Here is an 18,532-nt window from a genome sequence, read left to right on the forward strand (position 1 = left end):
ATCACTGCTATTTCCCAACGTCCTTCTGTCTTCAGAAGCCTTGGTAAATCAGATAGTTATGTTTATCCATCTTAGTATTTGACCAGAGATTTACTATAGAAAATGTGCATTGAAAAGCAGCGTAGGTTACAGTGTGTTCAATTTGAACATCCAATCATGTGTAGTGAAGTCCCTGTTTTTTTCAATACCCTGCAACTGATTGGATAATTTGAGTGAAAACAGTGAAGTGCAAAGTGAGATTTCAAGCCCATATCTAATGTGTATGTGGTTGCTATTAACAGCTTTTACTCACATCTCCTAAAGCACGCTCCAAACAAGAGGTTATCTTCATCAATAGTAGGGAGATGTTTGTTCCATCCAAGCTTTTCAATACAGGAAGAGCACTATGAAATAACTAAGAAACATATATGTTCTTGTGACATATGCAAATACTCTGGAAATTAAACAAATTATTTAGATAGCAACAAAGTGAAATGAAGCCATTTTTTAAAGAAAGGAATTTAAAAGCCATTTGATCTGAGAGAAATATGGAGGCTGCCTTCAGCATTTCAATTTGTAAAACTTCCAACTATGCAAGTGCAGAATGCACCTGGGCACAAAAGCACTATCTAGGAGGCACGTGTGGCCGGGACAGTGCACGGGGTGACAACCAAGCGAGGGACCTGAAAAACTACAGGGGTGCTGGAAAACGCCCCAGGTAAGTGAAACTGAACTTCTTACAGTCACTTAAAGAGACACTGAAGCGAAAAAAAAAATATGATATAATGAATTGGTTGTGTACTATGAATAATTACTAGAAGATTAGCAGCAAAGAAAATATTCTCATACTTTTATTTTCAGGTATATAGTGTTTTTTCTAACATTGCATTATTCTATAATATGTGCAGATTACACAACACTCAGCATTCAAAATGATTCTTTCAGAGCAGTCTGTGAAGTAATGACATCTCCTCTGGCAGAGAAAAAGTAAATAGTCCAGGAACAGTTGAGATAATAAAAGTCAGATAACAGCCCTCTCCAGGACTAACTTAGTCGGAGAGCTTAATGGCTTGTTTGCATAGAGATAACAACTGGAGTTTCTCAACTCTTCCTGTACTGGAAACAATTAGACTGATGTATCTGATCTTAATGTTTTATTTCTTAAGGCCCATACACATCAAGCGAACGACAGTCTGTACACACGCCCGATTTAGCGGGCGAACGACGGAACGACGGGACGTTCAAACGACCAGTCGTTCGCGGAAATCCGACGTGTGTATGGGCCTTTAGCTGTACTACACATACAAATCATAATATCTTTTTTTTTTCGCTTCAGTGTCCCTTTAAAGGGAAGATCCAAGGTAAAAAAAAATAAAAGTTATACTTACCCGGGGCTTCCTCCAGCCCCTGGCAGCCGATATGTCCTTTGCCGCAGCTCTTCTCCCAGCCGGTGGCCCAGGGTACCCTATGTTGGAGATGCCGACCTCACCAGATCGGCATCCTCTGGGCCTGCGTGAGCGCGCGTCCACGCTGCTCGAGATGCTCACATGGTCTGGAGTGTTCTGCGTAGGCAAATCAGAGCTGCGGCGAGGGACATACCGGCTGCCAGGGGATGGAGGAAGCACTGGGTAAGTAGAATTTTTTTAATCTAGGATCTTCACTTTGAGGTTTCCTTTAAGATGTCTTCATCGAGATAATCCGGTGGCATCTTTGCATGTCCCTAAACAAAACATTTCCAGTAGAGCTTAAAGGAATTATCAGCTAAAATAAGAAAAATGAGCTTTACTCCCCTGGGGCTTTCTCCAGCCCCTAGTAGCCGAGTACGGAGACAGGCTCGGTGGCAGGGAGCAGACCGGTCGGCGTGGGACAGTCGGCTGCTAGGGGCTGGAGAAAGCCCCAGGTGAGTAAAGCTCATTTTTCTTATTTTAGTTGATAACTCCTTTAAACATGACAACGGACTGCAGTAAGGCCTCATTCACACTGGAGCGTTGTACTAGCGATTTTATCAGCACTTTCAATCACTTGCAATAGCTAGCATTTTGAAAAGCGCCACTGTAATGTAAAGGGTATGGCAGTGTTCACACTTAGCGATCAGCAGCGATTACCGATTTGCTGAAATAACAAACGCGCTGCATGCAGCATTCTTTAGCAATTTTGCAGCGATTGCGCTTCAATTTTATAGAATCGCAAAATGCAATCCCTCCAAAATCCCTTTCCTGTACAGCGAACAATCGTGAGAAAATCACTTTGCAAAACACTAGTGATTTTGCAAGCATTATGCGATTTCCAGCCTAAAAAGATGCCAGTCCTTGTCTGATAGAGGGGTAACATCAGGAAAATAAGCTGTGTGGGTGAATGGGGAACTGGGGATGGGAAGATAAGGGTATGGGCAAATGGGACAATCTAATGAGTTATGTCATGTGCAACCAGCTCAAACCATGTAGAATCAATTGAAGCAATTTGCCCTAACACCAAACGGGTATTTTCTGCAAGCATCAACTACAGAGCTGCAATAATGTTGGTATGTAAGCATAGAATAATAAGGATAAGACTATATTTAGCCATAATCACAGAAAACGTGTTAACTGTAATAGTAAGGATCATAAGTGTTTTCTTTTTCCAAATCATATTCAGTTGTTAGATTGAGTGTATACATGTTTTGTTTGTGTGCTGTGAGCAAAGTTACTCTGTTGCATTCATTTATGTGGGCTTGTCTACTGACTGCTACCTTTAATCTGAAATACCAGAGCTTGTGTGTCCCTATTGAATGTAGGGTTAAAGAGAAACTATGACCAATAATTGAACTTTATCCCCATCAGTAGCTGATACCCCCTTTTAAATGAGAAATCTATTCCTTTTCGCAAACAGACCATCAGGGGGTGCTGTATGACTGATATTGTGGTGAAACCCCTCCCACAAGAAACTCTGAGGACCATGGTACTTCTGGCAGTTTCCTGTCTGTGAACCTTGTTGCATTGTGGGAAATAGCTGTTTACAGCTGTTTCCAACTGCTAAAAAAAAGCATGCAGTAGCTACATAACCTGCCAACAGTAAAAATGTCACCATGTAATAAATGTCAGAATGTAAATCAAGGATTTATAAGATTTTACAATGGGCAAACACTGCCTAAATCATTTATACATAATTATTGTAAAAATGAAGCACTTTATTACATTATTTTCACTGGAGTTCCTCTTTAAGCGTCAGTTAGTCAGTGTGTGTGGCTTTTAGTATATACACGTCCGGATTTTCCTTTTGAAAATGTTTTAGTAGTCACGGTTTTACGCTATTTGCTCTGTTTTTGTTGCATATGGATGTGATTGTCCGGGGACAAAGATCAAAGGGACAGTCTGCTGCGATTACGAGTGGATCCCTGTGGAGACTATCTGTACAGCGGAACTGTGAGACTTTGACCCTTGTGCCTTTGAGACAAGTGTGCGCGTTTAAAATTTTGGGTTTCTTATACATGTCTGCACATTGACATTTGTAAACGCGAACCACGGAGTGCCCACCCTTTTCCTAACCGCATATTTTTGTGAATTTAAAGATGTTGGAACAGACAGCTACACATGCAACATCAAAAGGGATATATATATATATATATATATATATATATATATTTTTTTTTTTTTTTATTTTTTTTTTTTTTTTTTGCAAGCCTGTTATATTACTAACTGGAACTTGCCTGGAGATAATACACAGAGACCTGGGATCAGGAGTGGAATACATGGAAAGTGTATAAATCAAAGACTATAATGTATCAAAATCTACTCACTAGAACAGCATTTCAGTTACATCTCCAAACATGTACTCATTTGAGGATAAATTTTGACTGAAAATGGAGGAAAATATTAACTATACATAGATCTGTATATATATTATTTTTTACTCAGAAAATTGTCATAAAAAAGTCCTGATAGTACCTCTCCGTTTCTTGCATTGTTTTGATTTTAGGGGACACAGTGACAAGAGAAGACTGCAATTGCCATATAATTTAGTGTGATAAGAACACATACCGGTATGTTATGAAGTGTATCTATATGGGCAATATACACACAGGAAAGTCCACCCTATTTCATGCTTTAAAGGAGTTCTTTCGCGAATGAGGAAAAAAATAAAAAGTGGTTTATGGATACACTATTAACCACTTAACATCTCAGTCGTTTTCAGCTTATGCATCCGAGCAATGTTCACCTCCCATTCATTAGCCTATAACTTTATCACTACTAATCACAATGAACTGATCTATATCTTGTTTTTTCCACCACCAATTAGGCTTTCTTTGGGGGGTACATTTTGCTAAGAGCCAATTTACTGTAAATGCATTTTAACAGGAAGAATAAGAAAAAAAATGAAAAAATTCATTATTTGTCAGTTTTCGGCCATTATAGTTTTAAAATAATACATGCCTCCATAATTAAAACCCACGTATTGTTATTGCCCATTTGTCACGGTTATTTCACCATTTAAATTATGTCCCTATCACAATGTATCGCGACAATATTTTATTTGGAAATAAAAGAGCATTTTTTCCGTTTTGCATACATCACTATTTACAAGCTTATAAAAAAAAAATAGAGAGAAATATTTCATCTTTACATAGATATTTAAAAAGTTTAGACCCTTAGGTAAATATTTTTTTTTTTTTTTATATAGTAATTTTTTTTTGTTTTTTTTTATTAAACATTTTATGTGGGCATTTTTGGGAGGGTGGGATATAAAAGTGTTTTATTTGGGGAAATATTGGTGTAGTGTAATGTTTTTGGGTATTTGCTTGTAGTTTTACTTTTTGGCCACAAGATGGCAATCTCGATTTTTTTTACATGACGTCACTCTAAGCGTACAATGTACGCTTAGAGGGACACAGCTTCAGAAAGAGCGAAGCTTCCGAGAGAAGCTGTCGCTTTTTCAGCGGGGGAGAGGAATCAATGATCGGGCTCCCCAGCCCGATACATTGATTCCGTGGCTACCGACTCCGCGGCCGGGAGAGCGCGTGCACGCGCGCGATCGGCCGCGGGAGCGCGCCTGTCCTCCTTGACGTTTTTATACGTCAAGGAGGACAAAGTGGTTAAACATCCTTCTGAAATAGTGTAAAAAATTTTTTTTTTTTTTTTAAATGAATGGTTTAATTAATACAACATGTAATGTAAACAGTGACGGATAGATACCTCTGTTATATCCTGCCTTTGGGATGCCAAAACCCCTAGAATTGCACTTAAAACCCTGCAGCTGCCAAAGGAGGCGGGTGGGATAGGCCTTCCGGTATTTAAGTTTTACTACTGGGCTGCAATACTAGTAACTGCCAGGTGGTGGTTCTCCCGCTCTCTGGACAACCCCGCCACAGCTCTCGAGGCGGCAGTCCTGGGCTCACACACGGCTCTCGCTAGTTTACCCTACAGAGGTACCAAATGCTCCCCCAAGCTTACACACTCCATGAAAACTGTAATCCTAGTCTGGGACGCAGTCAAAAAATTCCAGTCCTCCCCGGGACAGGTGTCCCCGTATCTGCCCCTCTGGAACAATACTTCCCTCCCTCATTTTGCCTCAATACCTGACCCCTCGGTTTGGGCTAACAGAGGTATCTATAGACTCAAAGATCTGTTAGAACATAACCAGCTATTAACTTTTGACCAACTCAAGTCTCAATACCAACTCACAAACAAATACTTCTTCAGGTACCTTCAGCTACGCCACGCCTTTCATGCCCAATTCCCAACCTCTGATCCCCCAATGCTGGTCTCCACCTTCCCACTAGAACATAAGACGGCCCTCAAAGAGCTCCCAAAGGCCTTATCTGTTCTATACAAAACCATTCTCCCTGTCTCCTCCCCCTCCATGTCTAAGCTTTATGACAAATGGAAAACTGACATCCCGGACCTAGAACTGCCCGAATGGGACCAAACTGTTCAGAGTACGTTCAGCTACTGTATCTCTGCCAGGAATAAAATGATAGCACTTAAGCTTCTCCACAGGGCATACATTTCCCCGGCCAAACTCCGCTACTACAATGCTCAAGCCCCCTCCTCCTGTGCCAGATGCGGAATGCTGGATGCAAGCTTTATGCACGTACTGTGGTCCTGTCCCAGCCTATCATGCTTCTGGTCAGAGATGGGCCAATGGATTCACAAATTATTCCCAAGGGCCTATGTCCCCCCCAACCCTAAACATTTTATATTGGGGGTAATCAATGACCACATTAAGGCTGTCCCTAAACAAATTCTATATCGCAGTCTCCTCTTTTATGCCAAAAAACGTATTATTCTCCATTGGAATCAATCTAAACCACCCTCAATCTCTGACTGGCACACTTATGTTAACAAAGAACTCCTTATCCTCAGAGAGGTATACGAAAAAAGAGGAGCCAACAAAAAATTCGAGAAAATCTGGTTCCGCTGGTTAGCAGCTAATGAGATTGACTTCAGTTGAGGGTTTCTTCTTCTTTTCAGGACTCATCTCTACCAAGCTCAGACTCCTTCCTGCAATCCTAACATGGGGGGGTAGCTCTGCTCTGCTGCAGCTGTTATGTTATGCTATGTGTATCTGTATAAGCTGTTCTAAGCCGACTGTTTCGGCTTTGTTGTAATAACATAAAATACCAATAAAAAACTATCTTTAAAAAAAAAAACAGTGACGGATGGGAGGCTAATCCATTTGTTAGGGGTGTTTTGTATTTTTTACTTTCATTTCACAACCATAACTTCTGCGTACCTAGTTTTCAGTGGTATAATCCACTGCCAGCAGGAATCGCTGTTATAGCTATAAAGGCTGAGCTCCGTTGAGCTCCTCAATATGTGTTTACATTGTTGCTAAGCAACCAGACAGCAGGAGCAGGGAGTCTTTGTACAAAGAGTCATAAGCTGCTGGGAGAATCAGACAGAATCAGTCCCATCTACATTATATGATTCTTTGTCAGTTTCGATTCAATTTGATCTGATTCACTGATTCGATTCAATCTGACATATCCGATTCATGATTTGATTCAATTTGAATCGAACTGAATCAAATCATGAATCGGACATGTCAGATTGAATCAAATCGAATCAATGAATCAAATCAAATCGAAACTGACAAAGAATCATATGGTGTAGATGGGACTGATTCTGTCTGATTCTCCCAGCAGCTTATGACTCTTTGTACAAAGACTCCCTGCTCCTGCTGTCTGGTTGCTTAGCAACAATGTAAACACATATTGAGAAGCTCAGCGGAGCTCAGCCGTTATAGCGGCTGCGATTCTTGCTAGCAGTGAATTATACCACTGAAAACCTGGTAGGCAGGAGTTATGGTTGTGAAATGAAAGTAAAAAAAAAAAAAAAATCACCTCTAACAAATGGATTAGCCTCCCAGTCCATCATCCATCACGGTTTACATTACATGTTGCATTGATGAAACCATTTTCAAAAAAAAACTTTTTACACTATTTTAGAAGGATGTTTACTAGTTTATGCATAAACCACTTTTTATTTTTTTCTTCATTCGCGAAAGAACTCCTTTAAAAGAAAAAAAAACAAATTCTAAGATATTTAGTTCTTTTAACAATGCCTATTTGTTGAATTAAAAGTTGTGCTCTGAAATACATTTCTGCACATCTGAACAGCATGTTGGAAAAAAGTTTCTAAAGCAGTTAAGCAGTGCATTTATATTTCCCTCGTACCTTACTGTTATTAGTCCACTGGAAGAACACTGTAAATGCTTCTTCATACTTTTCATTTGGCATTGACAAGAAATATGAATGAACGGCTTCACAGAGAGGTCCCAGTTGCCTGACACTTTCAGCATAATCCAGCCTTTGATCTGTGCACCAAGTTTAAAATAATATAGATCAGGAGATAGATTTAATATACTGCACACAACATACATACAGGGAGTGCAGAATTATTAGGCAAGTTGTATTTTTGAGGAATAATTTTATTATTGAACAACAACCATGTTCTCAATGAACCCAAAAAACTCAATATCAAAGCTGAATATTTTTGAAAGTAGTTTTTAGTTTGTTTTTAGTTTTAGCTATTTTAGAGGGATATCTGTGTGTGCAGGTGACTATTACTATGCATAATTATTTGGCAACTTAACAAAAAACAAATATATACCCATTTCAATTATTTATTTTTACCAGTGAAACCAATATAACATCTCAACATTCACAAATATACATTTCTGACATTCAAAAACAAAACAAAAACAAATCAGTGACCAATATAGCCACCTTTCTTTGCAAGGACACTCAAAAGCCTGCCATCCATGGATTCTGTCAGTGTTTTGATCTGTTCACCATCAACATTGCGTGCAGCAGCAACCACAGCCGCCCAGACACTGTTCAGAGAGGTGTACTGTTTTCCCTCCTTGTAAGTCTCACATTTTATGATGGACCACAGGATCTCAATGGGGTTCAGATCAGGTGAACAAGGAGGCCATGTCATTAGTTTTTCTTCTTTTATACCCTTTCTTGCTAGCCACTCTGTGGAGTACGCGTGTGATGGAGCATTGTCCTGCATGAAAATCATGTTTTTTTGAAGGATGCAGACTTCTTCCTGTACCACTGCTTGAAGAAGGTGTCTTCCAGAAACTGGCAGTAGGACTGGGGAGTTGAGCTTGACTCCATCCTCAACCCGAAAAGGCCCCACAAGCTCATCTTTGATGATACCAGCCCAAACCAGTACTCCACCTCCACCTTGCTGGCGTCTGAGTCGGACTGGAGCTCTCTGCCCTTTACCAATCCAGCCACGGGCCCATCCATCTGGCCCATCAAGACTCACTCTCATTTCATCAGTCCATAAAACCTTAGAAAAATCAGTCTTGAGATATTTCTTGACGTTTCAGCTTGTGTGTCTTGTTCAGTGGTGGTCGTATTTCAGCCTTTCTTACCTTGGCCATGTCTCTGAGTATTGCACACCTTTTTTGGGCACTCCAGTGATGTTGCAGCTCTGAAATATGGCGAAACTGGTGGCAAGTGGCATCTTGGCAGCTGCACGCTTGACTTTTCTCAGTTCATGGGCAGTTATTTTGCGCCTTGGTTTTTCCACATGCTTCTTGCGACCCTGTTGACTATTTTGAATGAAACACTTGATTGTTCGATGATCACGCTTCAGAAGCTTTGCAATTTTAAGAGTGCTGCATCCCTCTGCAAGATATCTCACTATTTTTGACTTTTCTGAGCCTGTCAAGTCCTTCTTTTGACCCATTTTGCCAAAGGAAAGGAAGTTGCCTAATAATTATGCACACCTGATATAGGGTGTTGATGTCATTAGACCACACCCCTTTTCATTACAGAGATGCACATCACCTAATATGCTTAATTGGTAGTAGGCTTTCGAGCCTATACAGCTTGGAGTAAGACAACATGCATAAAGAGGATGATGTGCTCAAAATACTAATTTGCCTAATAATTCTGCACTCCCTATATATACTTAAAACAGGAGCTCTTACTTCTTACACTTACTACTGGTTAATCCTAGTCAGTGGAAATGACACAAATAATTTATATAACTGTGTTTCCAGAGCCGGTCCGCCCATGAGGCGGGGTGAAACAAATGGCTCAGGCGGCACTTCTGGGGAGGCGGCACCCGCCCGTCCGTGGGTGTGGGGGGGGGGGGGGGGGCGCCTGAGCTGGAGGGGGTAGCGGGCAGAAAGGGGGTATTGGGTACATCGGCAGCGAGGGGGGTTGGACTCTCCCTCCCTCGCCTGGGCCCCCGACCTGCACTCCCCCTTCAGCTTTTAAAGTTAAGTAGCAGCGTATGAATAAGAGCGAGTGGGCGGGGATGACTCACCTCTTCCGCGTTCCAGCGTGCGTTCCACTCTCATCATTTCCTGCAATGCCGCCCCCTGTATTGTAAGTGGATGGCATTGCAGGAAGTGACGACAGTGGAACGCATGCTGGAACGCGGAAGAGGGGAGTCATCCCCGCCCGCTCGCTCCTATTCATACGCTGCTACTTAACTTTAAAAGCTGGAGGGGGAGTGCAGAATTATTAGGCAAGTTGTATTTTTGAGGAATAATTTTATTATTGAACAACAACCATGTTCTCAATGAACCCAAAAAACTCAATATCAAAGCTGAATATTTTTGAAAGTAGTTTTTAGTTTGTTTTTAGTTTTAGCTATTTTAGGGGGATATCTGTGTGTGCAGGTGACTATTACTATGCATAATTATTTGGCAACTTAACAAAAAACAAATATATACCCATTTCAATTATTTATTTTTACCAGTGAAACCAATATAACATCTCAACATTCACAAATATACATTTCTGACATTCAAAAACAAAACAAAAACAAATCAGTGACCAATATAGCCACCTTTCTTTGCAAGGACACTCAAAAGCCTGCCATCCATGGATTCTGTCAGTGTTTTGATCTGTTCACCATCAACATTGCGTGCAGCAGCAACCACAGCCGCCCAGACACTGTTCAGAGAGGTGTACTGTTTTCCCTCCTTGTAAGTCTCACATTTTATGATGGACCACAGGATCTCAATGGGGTTCAGATCAGGTGAACAAGGAGGCCATGTCATTAGTTTTTCTTCTTTTATACCCTTTCTTGCTAGCCACTCTGTGGAGTACGCGTGTGATGGAGCATTGTCCTGCATGAAAATCATGTTTTTTTGAAGGATGCAGACTTCTTCCTGTACCACTGCTTGAAGAAGGTGTCTTCCAGAAACTGGCAGTAGGACTGGGGAGTTGAGCTTGACTCCATCCTCAACCCGAAAAGGCCCCACAAGCTCATCTTTGATGATACCAGCCCAAACCAGTACTCCACCTCCACCTTGCTGGCGTCTGAGTCGGACTGGAGCTCTCTGCCCTTTACCAATCCAGCCACGGGCCCATCCATCTGGCCCATCAAGACTCACTCTCATTTCATCAGTCCATAAAACCTTAGAAAAATCAGTCTTGAGATATTTCTTGACGTTTCAGCTTGTGTGTCTTGTTCAGTGGTGGTCGTATTTCAGCCTTTCTTACCTTGGCCATGTCTCTGAGTATTGCACACCTTTTTTGGGCACTCCAGTGATGTTGCAGCTCTGAAATATGGCGAAACTGGTGGCAAGTGGCATCTTGGCAGCTGCACGCTTGACTTTTCTCAGTTCATGGGCAGTTATTTTGCGCCTTGGTTTTTCCACATGCTTCTTGCGACCCTGTTGACTATTTTGAATGAAACACTTGATTGTTCGATGATCACGCTTCAGAAGCTTTGCAATTTTAAGAGTGCTGCATCCCTCTGCAAGATATCTCACTATTTTTGACTTTTCTGAGCCTGTCAAGTCCTTCTTTTGACCCATTTTGCCAAAGGAAAGGAAGTTGCCTAATAATTATGCACACCTGATATAGGGTGTTGATGTCATTAGACCACACCCCTTTTCATTACAGAGATGCACATCACCTAATATGCTTAATTGGTAGTAGGCTTTCGAGCCTATACAGCTTGGAGTAAGACAACATGCATAAAGAGGATGATGTGCTCAAAATACTAATTTGCCTAATAATTCTGCACTCCCTATATATACTTAAAACAGGAGCTCTTACTTCTTACACTTACTACTGGTTAATCCTAGTCAGTGGAAATGACACAAATAATTTATATAACTGTGTTTCCAGAGCCGGTCCGCCCATGAGGCGGGGTGAAACAAATGGCTCAGGCGGCACTTCTGGGGAGGCGGCACCCGCCCGTCCGTGGGTGTGGGGGGGGGGGCGCCTGAGCTGGAGGGGGTAGCGGGCAGAAAGGGGGTATTGGGTACATCGGCAGCGAGGGGGGTTGGACTCTCCCTCCCTCGCCTGGGCCCCCGACCTGCACTCCCCCTTCAGCTTTTAAAGTTAAGTAGCAGCGTATGAATAAGAGCGAGTGGGCGGGGATGACTCACCTCTTCCGCGTTCCAGCGTGCGTTCCACTCATCATTTCCTGCAATGCCGCCCCCTGTATTGTAAGTGGATGGCATTGCAGGAAGTGACGACAGTGGAACGCATGCTGGAACGCGGAAGAGGGGAGTCATCCCCGCCCGCTCGCTCCTATTCATACGCTGCTACTTAACTTTAAAAGCTGGAGGGGGAGTGCAGATTGGGGGACCCAGGCGAGGGAGGGGGGTCCGACCCCCCTCCCCGCCGCTCTGCCCAATACCCCCTTCCTGCCCGCTACCCCCCTCCAGCTCGGCGGCCCCCCACCCACGGCTTGGGGGGGGGGCGGCGATTTCCCCAAAGATTGCCTCAGGCGGCAAAAAGTCTAGGGCCGGCCCTGTGTGTTTCACAGAAGACTGCAGAGTCTCAGCTCTCCAGGGGGCTATCGACCCCCTCCTAATGGCTTGAGACTATGAGAGCACTTGCTCAATGCTAGGATTTTGCCTTCTACTTTAACACCATTAGTTAGGATTTGGGCTGGCAACAGCTGGGCCCCAAATCCCACCCGAGTTGCTACAGGAGTTTCAGCGGAAGCAGGGTGAGCCTTCTTTCGGCTTTATCATCCGCCCAGCTGACCATCGACAGGATAATGCCAATGCATTTTGGAAAACGATTTTATATTGTGTATACGTGCACCCCCGTTTCTCTTGCTAAACTGCTCTCAGCTGGATGGCATATAGATTGTAGCCTTGGATGCTGGAAAATGTATATGCAAGCTGTGAGAGGTGTGACAAACAAGGGGTAGTGCAACTCTCCCCACTCCAAAATCTGAATCTATACTTACCAACACTAACAGCCTTTGTTATTTTCTGTGTCCCACAAAGAAAAACTGCTCAGTTTACATTGGTGTGACCGAGGTAAACTCTGACAAAGGAAATAGTCACATTGAAATTGCCCATCTTATAATTAGCCATAAACTGATCAGTAAACATCTTTCTGTTTGACTTGCTGTTCTGCTGATGTCACATCTTTCTAAGACATCCCCATTTGCCACATTTAGTATATCAACAACCAAGTTTGTTTATATTTGATTACCGCCTGAATGTTTATATAAACTGCATGTCAGCTCAGACAACTCCAAAAATGAATCTACTCACCTATAGCACTCAGGTCACAGTTTATGAATAACATTGCTGGTATGAAAACATGTTGGATTTCCCACTGTACAGCCTGGAGTGCATAAGCGGTAAGCTTATGCACTGTCAAAACTGCATCTACACCAAGAAACAGTATTAAGTCTTTCATGAGCCATTTAGTAATCAATGCATCAAGACTGCAATAAAATTACTAAACTGAAGCTCTGCTGGTCCCTACCTTTTATGTCTTTCCTGTGGGTATAATTATTTCGTGACTGCTACAAGTCTTGTCTTTATAAAGTGAAGCACTTCACCAGCCATATACCAACACAGCAAAGGTAGCACAAATAAGATCAACTTTTTATTTTATTTTTGTTTGTAATTTTTACACTGAGCAACAGACATACAGCGGTTTGCAAAAGTATTCGGCCCCCTTGAAGTTTTCCACATTTTGTCATATTACTGCCATGAGTTAATTTTATTGGAATTCCACGTGAAAGACCAATACAAAGGGGTATACACGAGAGAAGAGGAACGAAAATCATACAGGATTCCAAACATTTTTAACAAACAAATAACTGCAAAGTGGGGTGTGCGTAATTATTCAGCCCCCTTTGGTCTGAGTGCAGTCAGTTGCCCATAGACATTGCCTGATGAGTGCTAATGACTAAATAAAGTGCACCTGTATGTAATCTAATGTCAGTACAAATACAGCTGCTCTGTGACGGCCTCAGAGGTTGTCGAAGAGAATATTGGGAGCAACAACACCATGAAGTCCAAAGAACACACCAGACAGGTCAGGGATAAGCAATTGTAGCAGGGGTGCTTCGGCACCCTGTAGAAAAATGCAGACCCTGTAGAAAAAGGAGACAAAAGACGGGAGCCCAGTAGTGCAATATGTCAATAAACGTAATGGAGGCAGGTAAATAAAAGCACTACTCACAAAGGGAGGTTGCAGGGGGCAACCAACCACAGGAAGCAGGTGGAGACAATAAACCCAACTCCACCTCTTTTGGAAAAATGGCGGATTAGGCCCACTGTGGGGACTCTACTAGTGGTCTATCGCCACCCCTCGGACAAGGTGTGTTCGGGGGTATACTTAGCAACAACAAGGGAAAGAGGCGCCCTGATATGATAAAAGCATCTAAAATCAGCTTAAAAACAATAGAAAATATGAGGTGGCTTACCTCAATGACAAAAATCTCAGTAATAAATACAAAAGATTTTTATTATTAGCACAAGCAATGCGTTTCACGGGTCTCAGCCCGCTTCATCAGGCCAATAGCAGTGCCAAATAGAAGAAATCATTCAGCATAGGGAGCCTCTCTATGCTGAATGATTTCTTCTATTTGGCACTGCTAGATGCAGAAAAGCATAAGAAGTCCTGTTTGCAGTTTGCCACAAGCCATGTGGAGGACACAGCAAACATGTGGAAGAAGGTGCTCTGGTCAGATGAGACCAAAATGGAACTTTTTGACCACCTCACTCTGAACACACCATCCCCACTGTCAAATATGGTGGTGGCAGCGTCATGCTCTGGGGGTGCTTCTCTTCAGCAGGGACAGGGAAGCTGGTCAGAAGATGGATGGAACCAAATACAGGGCAATCTTGGAAGAAAGCCTCTTGGAGTCTGCAAAAGACTTGAGACTGGGGCGGAGGTTCACCTTCCAGCAGGACAACGACCCGAAACATAAAGCTAGGGCAACAATGGAATTGTTTAAAACAAAACATATCCATGTGTTAGAATGACCCAGTCAAAGTCCAGATCGAGAATCTGTGGCAAGATCTGAAAGCTGCTGTTCACAAATGCTGCCCATCTAATCTGACTGAGCTGGAGCTGTTTTGCAAAGAAGAATGGGCAAGGATTTCAGCCTCTAGGTGTGCAAAGCTGGTAGAGACATACCCTAAAAAACTGGCAGCTGTAATTGCAGCAAAAGGTGGTTCTACAAAGTATTGATTCAGGGGGCTGAATAATTAAGCACACCCCACTTTGCAGTTATTTTTTTTTGTTTAAATGTTTGGAATCATGTACGATTTTCGTTCCACTTCTCACGTGTACACCACTTTGTATTGGTCTTTCACTAAATTTTATTGGAAAATTTTTAGTCAACATTTGTCAAATTAATGACATATCAACATGTGTAACTGTTTACATAACTTGTATAGAATTACATTCTAATAGGACCTTAATACATCCCATGACATTTATTTTGCAACATATTATATTTAACTTCACATTTTGTTATTAACATATAACAATATGTTGTATACATTTGTTTTAATAAATAAGTTATTTGTTGTCTGAGATACGCATCATTCACTAATATTATTCTACAGTTGGACTTAATACGCGTTTATTAATGTTAATTGTGTGCGTACATTTGAGAACATAACTCATTTTAGATGCAACTTATCATACAGACATTTATGTGGTCATGTGTAATAATTTATAGTTCACATATACGCGGATTATAAAGCGTATAATTTAGGGGTCAAGCGTATTATCATGTAAATTGTATGTATGCGTACGTGGATTATGATGCATATAATATATGGGTCATGCGTATTTTCATGCAAATTGTATGTATGTATATTTGAAAACAAATTGTAGGCATGCGTACTTGAATGCGGATTTGACTGTTGCAAAAAAACATAAAATATTGACATCTTAAACCTTGTCGATGGAACTTATGTTCTAATTTAATTGTATACATAACTTTGAAAAATTCAACCATAGTTGCTCACCAGTAAGCAGTTTTGTTTGTTCTATGAGTTATCCTGGGTGTGGTTCTCCAGGAAATGGGGGATTGGGACCGCCCTACTGAGATCCCAGAGGCCACACCACAGGCACCCATGTCTGATTAGCAAGTATACTATTTTATTTATTTATGGTGAGTGATGTATCATATTCTTAGTTGTTGATATATCTAGCTTGGATTTCCAAGTCAATATGTACTGTTAATATATTGGAATCTAATTAATTACTAAACTAAACTAAACTATATTACAACATTAAGTCCAACAGGACCAGCTGTTCACGACATGGTAAATAGGTCTATAGTATTTTAGAAGTTTTCTCACCTCAGCAGGGAAGTAGTTGGATTTGGGTTTAGTGTGAGAGGACAAAGTGATATCTAGAATTCTATGAATTTAGAATCTGTGTATATCAGAGGCCATAGGCTTGCTCTACTCAGAAAGGCTCGTAAGTTACCACATCTGGTGGCACAGGTTTTTTTCAGCTATCAAATTGAATTCCACCTTTTTAAGGATTTCATCTATGGTTGGAAGTATGTTAGATTTCCAGTTTTCTACTATCAGTATTCTGGTGGCGATGAACATCCCTGCAACCTCCCTTATGATTAAGGATCAGCCTTTCTTTTGGAGGCAAATCCATGGTCCCAAGATGTAACAAGGCCATAGCAGGTGGGATTGAGGTGAGTGATACAGGCAATGTTTGGAGGAAGTTTTTAACTTCATCCCAAAGTTTTTGAATTTTGGGGCAGTGCCAAAATATATGAGTTATAGAACCCGTTTGATTACAGTTCCTCCAGCAGAGATTGGATGTTTTACTATCAAATTTGGCAATCTTCTCTGGTGTGAAATACCATTGCCAGGTCATCTTCAATAGGTTTTTGTGATGTGTTACACAATGTGAGGTTTTCTTTAATGACTTGAATGCATTTGAATGCAATACAATTTTTTGTATTGGTCTTTCATGTGGAATTCCAATAAAATTGATTCATGTTTGTGGCAGTAATATGACAAAATGTGGAAAACTTCAAGGGGGCCCAAATACTTTTGCAAACCACTGTAGGGCCTGATATACTAACTAGCGGTAACATTGCCATTTGGAGACAGTGTCCGGCAATATTAGCAGGACTACTGCAGCAAAGTACCACGAGTTATGCTTACCCATGTACCAAAAGCTTTGCTACAGTTATGCTATAAAAATTTTCACCTGTTTTTGGAACTTTCAACTGCAGGGTGCTGAAAAGTTGTTTTAGACAGAAGATGAAAAATGATCATCTAAGAGAAAACTTAAAGTACACCTGAACTGAGAGGGATATGGAGGCTGACATATTTATTTCCTTTTAAACAATACCAGTTACCTGGCATCCTGCTGATCTATTTGGCTGCAGTAGTGTCTGACTCATACCTGAAACAAGCACGTGGCTAACGCAGTCAGAAACACCTGATTGACATGCTTGTTTAGGGTCTATGGCTAAAAGTATTGGAGGCAGAGGATCATCAGGATACCCAGATAATGTGCATTGCTTAAAAGGAAATAAATAGGTCAGCCTCCATATCCCTCTCAGTTCAGGTGTGCTTTAACCTCCCTGACGGTAGGATTATTTCTGGATTTGAGTGTCTAAAAGTGTTGCAAATTTTTTCACAAGCTATTAGACCCAAGAGCAGGGGAAAAAAAAAAAATCACACCTCAGGGTAACCCTGCACTCAGGGCTGGGCCGAGGCAAGAGAGGCTCCAGCCTCAGGGCGCAGTGTAGGAGGAGGCGCACAACTCACTCAGCTATCATTCCTCTATTGTGTTTGAAGCAGAGATAAATAAAAAAAAAAGGGAATACATGGCAGTGACTGCAAGCCAGATAACTAGAGATTAAAGTGTTGGGGGGGAATTGGGGGCCCTGTAGTGCCTCTTAGTCTCATAGTAATCCGTGTGTGATGGCTGGGGTGGGAGGATTTGGGGGCACACTTTAGTGTCTTAGCCTTGGGTGCCGGAGGACCTTACTCCGGCTCTGCCTGCACTTACCACCCCTGGATCCAGCGTTGCAATTCTCCTTCTGTCCACCGGGCGGCACTGCATTGCTATAGTGAGGTTGCAAGATGACAGACGGCGATCTCACTAGAGGGATCGAGAGCCTCTGAGGACCGGAAGAAGAATGGCTTCCAGCATCTGGATCCCACTGTGGAAAGACTCTGAAAATGCCTCCCAGGGACTACCACGAGTCAGCTCCGCTCCGTGCTGCAGATTTCCAGCCTGAGCCTGACTCGGGGTTACCACTCAGGACGGTAAGTGAATTGAATAAGGGCCGTAGACTTTTCTTTTCCAAAGTGGGAATAAATCTCTATAAAGTGATTTAAATGAGTTTGTGTCATGGTCCATACTTTGTGCAGATATTTTATCATGCCTATATGGATCATCGTCAGTTACATAGTTACATAGTTACATAGTTATTTTGGCTGAAAAAAGACATACGTCCATCGAGTTCAACCAGTACAAAGTACAACTCCAGCCCGTCCCCCACATACCCCTGTTGATCCAGAGGAAGGCGAAAAAAAACCCACCAGGCATGGTCCAATTAGCCCCAAATGGCAAAAATTCCTTCCTGACTCCAGATGGCAATCAGATAAAATCCCTGGATCAACATCATTAGGCATAACCTAGTAATTGTAGCCATGGATGTCTTTCAACGCAAGGAAAGCATCTAAGCCCCCTTTAAATGCAGGTATAGAGTTTGCCATAACGACTTCCTGTGGCAATGCATTACACATCTTAACCACTCTTACTGTAAAGAACCCTTTCCTAAATACATGGCTAAAACGTTTTTCCTCCATGCGCAGCTCATGTCCTCTAGTCCTT

At 41.9% G+C, this 18,532-nt stretch overlaps 1 protein-coding gene across 5 annotated transcripts in view; it reads right to left on the reverse strand.

The window, feature by feature from the left end:
• ERMARD (ER membrane associated RNA degradation) overlaps positions 1 to 18,532 on the reverse strand; it is a 153,615-nt gene that overhangs the window by 120,906 nt on the left and 14,177 nt on the right. For 4 of the 5 annotated variants that reach the window (XM_068231840.1, XM_068231841.1, XM_068231838.1 and 1 more), the window contains exons 3-4: positions 7,631 to 7,770; positions 293 to 394 (exon numbers count right to left, since the gene is read on the reverse strand). In XM_068231840.1, coding sequence (XP_068087941.1) covers positions 293 to 394; positions 7,631 to 7,770 — 242 coding nt within the window. The remainder of the gene's footprint in view (positions 1 to 292; positions 395 to 7,630; positions 7,771 to 18,532) is intronic. The other variant, XM_068231842.1, reaches the window with a different exon arrangement.

Source organism: Hyperolius riggenbachi, chromosome 4, assembly GCF_040937935.1.
Source record: "Hyperolius riggenbachi isolate aHypRig1 chromosome 4, aHypRig1.pri, whole genome shotgun sequence".
NCBI classification, from domain to species: domain Eukaryota; kingdom Metazoa; phylum Chordata; class Amphibia; order Anura; family Hyperoliidae; genus Hyperolius; species Hyperolius riggenbachi.